Source organism: Nelusetta ayraudi, unplaced genomic scaffold (genome assembly GCF_046127955.1).
Source record: "Nelusetta ayraudi isolate G7.1 ecotype Tasmania unplaced genomic scaffold, CSIRO-AGI_Nayr_v1 ptg000063l, whole genome shotgun sequence".
NCBI lineage: Eukaryota > Metazoa > Chordata > Actinopteri > Tetraodontiformes > Monacanthidae > Nelusetta > Nelusetta ayraudi.
Genome location: NW_027466113.1, coordinates 1,072,744 through 1,081,496, shown reverse-complemented (window position 1 = coordinate 1,081,496; position 8,753 = coordinate 1,072,744). Strand labels below are relative to the sequence as shown.

The window sequence follows — 8,753 nt, the reverse complement described above, 5'->3', positions numbered from 1 at the left end:
AGCCCTAATCTTGAGTACCGATAGAAAGAACTTTCTAATCACTAAATAAATCATGCATTGATCGAGTACCTGGCAATCAAAACATCTACTAATCGTACCCTGGAATTTCTGTTCTCCCGAGTAAAGATGTGTGTGCTCGTTACTCGCTAGGCAGTTTTATCCCCCATGTGTTGAGCTGAGCAGCTGCAAAGATGCTTTGGTAAGCTGACAGCTGCCAGTGCCTGCTGAGAGGACTGCTATCTGTGGTATTTCATTTATGACAGCCACGCTAGGCAAATCATGCACTGAAAATAAATCTGCTCAGAAGTGATTTTGATTTTATGCCAAATGGGGAAATATTGCCTTTATCCAAAACATGAATTTGAGTTTAATCCCTGCATAGAAGAATTCATGTCAATAAGAAAGGAAGTAAGTAAATAATAAATAAATGAATACCATGTCTCCCATTTAGGTCTTGATTCCAGCACTCTTGGCTCCAGTTCCATATCCACATCCCTCTATGCCATGCAAGTCTATGGGGTCAAAAGTCAACTTTGTCCTAGAGACATGGGGCCACTTGCAGGTTCATCGGGATCCCTCAAGACACAAGGGGGGAATGAAAGATTTTCTTCCTCCAAGGTGGGGCGTGACAGAGAAGGTTTGAGAGCCACTGCTGTACACTGAGGTAGAAATCAAACCACATGAAGCCTCCTTTCAACAGACCTTTTGATATTCTGCAACTCACAATTTGTTTTAACTTTCACTTTGCTTCCACCGGACAGCAGAAGAGGTCACTGGATTTGTTGTTAGTCACGTTTATGGGAAAAAAAAAAAAAAAAAAAAAAAACGGCGAGAGGGGACTGAATACACAGTCAATCATGGAATTTGCAAAACACATTTTCCATGCCTGGAAAAGTCGTGGAACTTTGTAAAATCGTAAAGTTTTGGAAAAGTCATGGAATTTAACTGTGCCCCTTTCAAACTAACAAACTATAAACTATAAACAATGCTACATCTCCGTGAACAGAATAAGCCTCGTTGACGAGCTCTGCCTATCTAATTTAGTCTAAGCTTTTTTATTCAGCTGAAGACAAAGACAAATGCTTTTTTTTTTTTTTTTTTTTTTTAATTTTAAGATCATTGTACCGTAAAGCAATGGGCAAAGGTTCACATGTCTTTTAAGTACAATTAAGTACAATTACAATTCTGTACTTATAATTTGTGGTAAGGTTGTGGAAAAGTTTAGAGGTTTTGTCAGTGAAAATAAGTGGGAACCCATTTTATTTTGTATGTTTACATTTGTAGTTCCATTGCTCCAGTTTCTTTCTGTACATGCGATGTACAGGTGATACTGCTCATCAGCGCCTGCATGTCTCTTTGGGGCTCCCACTGGAGATAAAACATTATTAATCATCATCATTATTATTATTATTATTATTATCATTATTATTATTATTAGATGACAACTCATGGACTTTTTTCTTTTCCATTCATGAATGAATGTTGTCAGGCTGCCAGGAAGGAATCAAATATGACATTCTTCAAAAAGAACAGCATTTAATGTAACTTGAACCACCAATTGTAAACCTTCAGGAGCACCTGGTGCACATAATAAGCATTTGCAGGCACTGATGGCTGAGCTTGTCAATCTTATTCAAGAAAGAACAAGAACATTGTACGCCGTCTACACATTTACTAAAGTACACTGTTACATGCCTAGAAAATTAGAACTCTGGGGCACACATGGGTGTTATTTTCTGCAATCACTATGCCAAAAATGCTGCCAAACGTATCTGAACGACATGTTTATTAATGACAAATTGGTCATATAACACAATACAAAACCTTGATGATGACCCTTAAAAAAAGAAAAAGAAAAAGAATTACACAGTGTCACCCATCCCCAAAACCTTTCTTCATTTCATATAAACTTGACTCCCAAAGATCATTGGCCTTCAGCCTCTGGCAAGGATAGGAGTGCTCTAGAGGAGTGTCGACGTGGGAGAGCCTGCTGTTGCTGCTGCTGTTGCTGCTGCTGAGGCTGAACGGGCTCAGCATCGCAGTGCTCTATGAGTGATGAGGGAGGAAGCAGGTGACCATACCTAGTCCCCTCTCTGGGGGGATCCAGAGGAGGAAAGAAATACCTGAAGTGACAGATGGATGCAGATGGACAAAGACAACAAATACGTGGACAGAGAAAAGACAATGGAGTACCAGACAGACAGACAGACACAAAAAGTGAAAAGTTCAAATGAAGAGAGAATGCATTAACAACAACAAAACGAAGAAAGTGACAGACACAGCAGTGACAAGGCCGTTGGCCTACAACAGTGGAAATGCAGTGTCATTTAAGAGGTGAACCCAAATGATGAAATGAAAACAGTGGGAGGTGGGAGGGTGGTGGCATGCAGTTTCACGTGCCAAACCATAAAACCACTTCACCAGTCACACAGGACGCTAACGTATGACTCACGCATTTCAAAGCAATGACAGATGAAGGGCAAACGCTGGCTGATGCAAAGGAGACATTAGTAATATGCAGAATGCTGGTATGTCTTTGAAGAGGTCAGCTGCCGTGGCGAAGGGGCAAAGGGGGTTCTCTTGCCATTCCTGCATGCAACAAGTGGTACATTATCACGTTATTTTGGGAAGAAAAAAAAAAAGGCTGTCTTTTATTTTGCCAACTCCGAAGGGAAACAAGAACATTTTTTTAACAAGCAACTTTTTCAACAATACATTCGATTTTGTTTTGTACACAAAGTTAATTATTCTAAAGACTCATTATGATTAGTATAAGGGCTGCACTGAATGCTGTTAATACAAAATTTAATCTTTCTGGGCTAAAAAAATTAAAGTCAAAATATTTTTGAAGAATTAAAATCTAATCTTTACACTTATCTTTAGAATTGTCTTAAAATGTAAAATTATATTGAAGTCAATATGAAATTTTGACATGAAGCAAATAAGAAGCAACACACAGAGGCACAAGATTGGTTCCCTTCTATTTATTCATTTATACAGATCACATCTGTCTACTACTTAAGAGTTACTCAGTACAGCCCTGTACAATATAAGGTTTCTTAGGTTTCTCAAGGTGACCACTGTGTTCAATCCATATATAAAAATATATGGACTGAAATATGGTGGGGGAAAGTTATATTGATTAAAAAAAATTGTGAGTTCAATTAACTGAAATGTGAATAATGGTTTATGTAACAATGTTGCAGAGAAATTGTATATGGAAAGATCAAAAGTTAGGTTGAAAACAAAAACAAAATTGTATTAATAGTTATAAATATTCATTTTTCAAGTAGAGTTTTACTCCTCATTTTACAAACGTTGTGACAAATTTCAATTATTCTATTCTACAGCAGAGGAACTGGATTGGAGCTGGCATTCATTCCTAATTTTCTTATCTTTTAACTCCTCTCCAACATGCCATTAAGGATGGAGTGGTGGACCGTGTTTTGATATCCTGTCATTTCATCTCACAGGCACAACTCCTAAATTTAAACTTAATTTGCATGAATGTGTTACACTGTTAAATTGTTATTCTGCCCAGCAAAGAGTTTGGCTATGGTCATGTAAAGAGTCTTTCTACTACAGAAGGGAAATGAACTAGAAATGCATTATTTAAAAATAAAAACTAGTTCTGCAATTAATTTGTAAATCGTTGCATATTACAGTGTCCTGATCAGAATTTTCTGTCTCCACTAAATATATAAAAATGGAATAAAAGCATTAACATTAGAAATAATAGTCACATGTCATTACTATATAAAAAGTTTTATTTACTTCTTTTTAGACCCGAGTAAGAGTTTTTCCCCCATGACTGAAAATGCAGAAGGAGACAACTCATACACAACAGAGAGGCAATCACTCAGATTGGGGAAAAAAAAAAAAAAAAAAAAAATTCAAACACACACACACACACACACACAAAACACATCCTGCTGCACAGGGTCGGTGTTATTAACCAGTATGCTGTGAGCCAAGCTCTTTGCAAGAGAGCAACATTTGGTCAGTGTGCTTCCTGGAAGTTGGTCAGAGACAGCTTCAGTCCCAGTCAGTCAATGCGAGGCATGGTTAAGTTGTCAGTTCTGACAGGCGTGGGCGTTTTAGGGCCGGGGGTGAGTGGCGGCAGACGCACCACACCACCTACCTTCCTGCGGACATCCCGTTCAGGGCATTCTGAGAGGCATGGACTGAGGAGCCCACTATGGTGCTCATGGCTGTCGGCTGACCAGAGGAGCCAGTCAGCGGGCTGCCATCTCCTTTCAGGATGCCTGTGCACTTCCAGTTGTCCATGTAGTTTGCTGCGGAAGGACATGAAAAGAAGCCAATCATTGACTGCAGAAGTTGCACAAGTCAACCAACTCTGTGCTCCCTCTAAATAAAAAGTTTAAAGTTCATGTAATGTAAACCCTAGATGTTTAAAATAATCATATATTACCAATTTAAATAGTTGGGAATTCAATTAGAAAATGTGTTTTTTATTTTGAAAGGAAAGAAAACTAAAATTGATTGACTAAAATGACAGCAGTTTAAGAGTTATTTTTGTTTTTACTGCTACATGCTTATTAACAGAATAGTATTTTTTATTTTTTTATTTTTTTCTCCGTAGGACTTTGGGGAGAATTTGCTGTCTGGAAGATTCTTATTTAGCCATAAATCTTTGTGACTGACAGAAAGGAAATAGAAGGAAATAAACTAACTAACACTGAAGAATTAACGATTATGAGATGGTGACGATTAATTTATATTTACAGACATTTATCCAGAGTGTTGAACACTACCACCTGGCTAGATTTCAACAAGTACCTTTCATCAAACTTAAATTTACAACCTTTTTAATCATCCTCTGCTGTACAGCAGCTGCCACGCAAGCTCACTGTTTACACAGGACTAGCGAAACAACATTTGAAAGATGACACACAACAGCAGAAACCAGGCACAGTCACCGGGGACTTCCAATCAAAACCCACCTTTCCAGAGACGCACGCAGCCGTCGTCGCCGGAGGAGGCCAGTAGTGTGCTGGTGATGTTCCAGCTCACCCGCCACACCTGCGAGTTGTGGTTGTCAAACTGGGCCACGATCTGCACCTCAAACTTGGTGGGTCCTGTGGATGTGCTCTCCTTCCTGTGCAGTGGACAGACGGTTCAAAGCAATCACTGACCGAGGTAGGTGCTAATTTCTGTAATTTAAACACAGGTTTTACCCACACAGGGGCATCTGTTGCTCTGTGCTGAACAGTAATAAGACATTAAATGCATGACTTCAAACTGAACAGATGAACAAACCTACAGTAGCAGAAAAAAAGTTTCCGGACAGCCTTAAAATCCGACTCAATTCCAACTATTGTCATTAATTACTATTCTTGAGAATTTTTGGGGGTGTTTCAAAAGGTTTGGCTGCATCTGAGGCATCTAAACAAATTGAAATTATTTTGTTGTTTACTGTTAACAGTAAGACAAAATTAGGAAAACTCAATTCTTGTAGTTCTTCACTGGATCTTATAATTAATCTCAGGATGTGTTGCAAGGGATGTCATCTAGCTGAAAGATCCAGTTCTTAGTTGCACATATCAGTACACATGCAGCATGTGGGTAAATGTTGGTGACTGCACTAAAATAAACTGCACTTGGAGATTGAAGAATGACTTTTAGCCCAACACGGTCCATCACAAAAGCATCAGGTGTCCAAAATTTTTTTCCACCACCACAAAATATACAGAAATAGCAACAAAATGAAATTAGGCACCTTATCGGAACAAGCTTAAAGATTCTGACGTCCTTGGTTGCTATGGCAAGGACATGGAACGATCTTCCCAGGTTTGGCGCGAAGGCAATATCGTGGACTGCATCTGTGACCGTCATCAACGTCTCTGCTTTAGCATATTTCCTTTAGAAACGGTGATCAAAAAGAAATGATTGTTAAAAACTGACAAAACCTCTTGGAAAAGTCATCCCGGTGCGTCTACTAGAACGAGTGACACGCAAAAATCAGACTCTGGTGCCTACCTTGTGTTTTCATTGTACTCGTAGATCTGTACTTTTCCACCGTATGCAACATTGCCGTCATCACTGCCAACTGCAAACATTGGGGGGTGGGCGCGAGAGCTGTGTGAAAGGAAGGACAAGTTGATGATTGAAATAAAAGCTCAGATTGGCTCCGTTTTGGTCATCACATGTTAGAAAAATAGTTTACCAGGAGAAGTTTTATTGTAAAACACCAAACTTCTGTAGGTCAACCACTACACTGTGGAGCCTGGTAGTGGTTTTACGTGACTGAAGAAACAGCAGGCCTACCAATAAAGGAGGGTTTAGTGAATGTGACCATCAAGCCAGATTATGTGGAATCCTGCAACTTCTTTTGCGTCTCTAAAATTTTTGTCACATTACACTTTTTGTCCAGATGAGGGAGACAAAATTAAGAGTCACAGAGATCATTGATGTGGAAGGACAGACCGATAAGAACAGACCGGACATTTTCAAACTGGGCTCCTCAAATTTGTCACATTAAAACCTCAACAGTTAACCCTCATATAACCGCAACCACACAGCCAACGACATGGATGTCGCAGTTCTGCAGCTTCTGCAGCTTCTGCAACCAAACGAGCACATGCTTTTACCTTGAAGGGTTCCATGAGATGCAGCTGCAGCTGAGCTTGGAGGAAATCTCGTGCTGCAGGGACCACTGACTCAGGTTCATCACATCAGGGGCCTCGTAGATTCTCACCACGCCGTCCGCCGAGCAGGTGGTCAACATAAGGCCCATGTGCTTCGGAGCAAACTTGACGTCTGTCACTGAGGTCCGACTGTCCACCAGCGTGGTTCTCTTTATCTAGAACAGAGATGAATACGGAATGGTTCAGACAGGATCAAGGCAAAAAAAAAAAAAAAAAAAAAAAAAAAAAATTCAAGCAGAGTAGTACTGAAAATAGCACAATTAGAACAACAGTTAAATATAGCCATGTTCAGAGAACCCGGCTTTGATGTCTCGAAAAGTCGGATTTGTATTGCCATCGCAATGGTGCTGTTGATGACAGCGGCACTAACCCAATGGCTCAGTCCTCTCTGCTTGTCATTGGACTCCCCTACAATCTCTTCCCACACAGCTGCCGTTCTGTCAAAGGAGCAGGAGGCCAGAACCTGGCCAAACTCAGGGTGAGCCCAGGTCACCCTCCACACTGACCCACTATGTGTCTGGACAAAACAAACAAACAAACCTGTCAGATCAATAAACCACAACATGTTTCCTTATGTGACAAAGAGAGCAAGACATACTATTGTAAATCCCTGTACATATTAAGGGATGCATTGTGCATGATAAACAAGATGGAGCAGGTCATTTACCTTCCAGCTGGCTGTGCAGTGCCATTCTCCGGTTTCACTTTTGTCCCAAACCTGTGGAAAACAAGAGCAAAATGTGGAGGATTTTCTAAAACTTATATGGCTGTGGAAAAACCACTTGGCTAATGCTAATGCAATGCGTCCGGTATTCTTTCATTATTATTAACGGTGACATTAATAGCATGCTGCTATCATACTGTCACGAATACGCACTGTTTTGCAATACAAACGTTGTAAATATACACGTAACGTTATGTATGACTCACTGGTTGGTATCTAACTGCTGTGTTTCAGTCACATTGGTCTGCACATGAGCTATCATCAACAGGGCTTCCCCTTTATTTACCGAAAAGGGAAACAAAACGAATGATATACTAACACTATCTACACACTCCATCAGCCCACAACTGGTATCAAACATGGGCAGATGGGAGCAAATGTATTTACTTTGTATTAAAACCTAAGAATACAATGAGTAACGGTAGCAAGCTAGCTGCGGTGGCTAAGGCTAACACAAGCGAACCGACATCCCATAAATACCTTGACACTCTGGTCACTGGAGCAAGTTGCCATTCTCCGGCCGTGAAAATCATAAGACACATCGTGGATAAGATCCTTGTGGTCTGCAGCGATGCTACGCGCGACAAACATGATTACAGCTAAAGTTAGCCGGCGACACCATTCGCTACTAGAGTCAACAGAAGCAGGCCTGTCACGTGCCCATCCGAGTCCGTGTGTATTGGCGGGCACTACTGCAAAGTGTGGTTGTATGTGCATGTCAGAATTGGCCACAGGGGGGCGTGTTTGTACCACATTGAAATAGGGATTCTCAGAAACCTGGGCAAACTTTGAGAAATGTGTACCAATATACAAAATTGAAACGGAATATACACTAGCCATTTTTTTAAAAAATTTATTTTTATTATTATTATTATTATTATTTTTAAATCGCACAACCATTTTCACATGTTACACATTCTCTTTTCAGTGAAAGCATAATATTGTCTTTTATATATTTTATTGTATTTTTTTGTGTTCAATGCATCACTTGTTTTGGCAATGTCAATTATGTCTACCATGCCAACATAGCTATTTAAATTGAAACTGAATTGAGAAACACATACACACACATGCAGTAATAATAATTGCCAATTTGTTGAAAAGAGATTCTTGAGTTAGATGGGTTGCCAGGTTTAATAGGAATCATCTACATTCACTTACACTGCAATCTACAGCGATTTAGTTGTGGTGGGGAGACGTCAGTGAAATTAGAAACGCATAGAAAATATATTTTACTGAATGCTAATTTGATATTCCCATCTTGGAAAACACGTACATTAGAAATCCAAGATATGCAACTCTTAAGCGCTTAAATCCTTTTGGTTTTGTGATACTCAACTACCAAATAAATTGGAAAAGCA

General features: G+C 39.7%; 1 protein-coding gene across 2 annotated transcripts; it reads right to left on the bottom strand.

The window, feature by feature from the left end:
- Window positions 1-1,516: 1,516 nt before the first annotated feature.
- seh1l (SEH1-like (S. cerevisiae)) lies at window positions 1,517-8,099 on the bottom strand. 2 transcript variants are annotated; one of them, XM_076041207.1, is made up of 9 exons: window positions 7,873-8,099; window positions 7,336-7,386; window positions 7,039-7,185; window positions 6,612-6,823; window positions 6,001-6,099; window positions 5,741-5,881; window positions 4,965-5,119; window positions 4,142-4,295; window positions 1,517-2,123 (listed from the first exon to the last, which is right to left on the bottom strand). In XM_076041207.1, the coding sequence occupies exons 1-9, from the start codon at window positions 7,981-7,983 to the stop codon at window positions 1,925-1,927; spliced, it is 1,269 nt and encodes a 422-aa protein (XP_075897322.1). In that variant the 5' UTR covers window positions 7,984-8,099; the 3' UTR covers window positions 1,517-1,924. The 2 variants fall into 2 exon arrangements, with proteins under 2 accessions (XP_075897322.1, XP_075897323.1); XM_076041208.1 differs by having other exon boundaries at window positions 1,983-2,589.
- Between the last annotated feature and the right edge of the window lie 654 nt (window positions 8,100-8,753).

What these genes read in the sequence shown, in the direction of transcription:
- seh1l (XM_076041207.1), bottom strand. Translation starts at nt 7,983, where the DNA reads ATGTTTGTCGCGCGTAGCATCGCTGCAGACCACAAGGATCTTATCCAC. An exon ending in ATCTCATGGAACCCTTCAAG is followed by an intron (nt 6,100 to 6,611) that starts GTAAAAGCATGT and finishes CCTTTCACACAG; the next exon opens with CTCTCGCGCCCACCCCCCAA. An exon ending in GAGTACAATGAAAACACAAG is followed by an intron (nt 5,882 to 6,000) that starts GTAGGCACCAGA and finishes CCGTTTCTAAAG; the next exon opens with GAAATATGCTAAAGCAGAGA.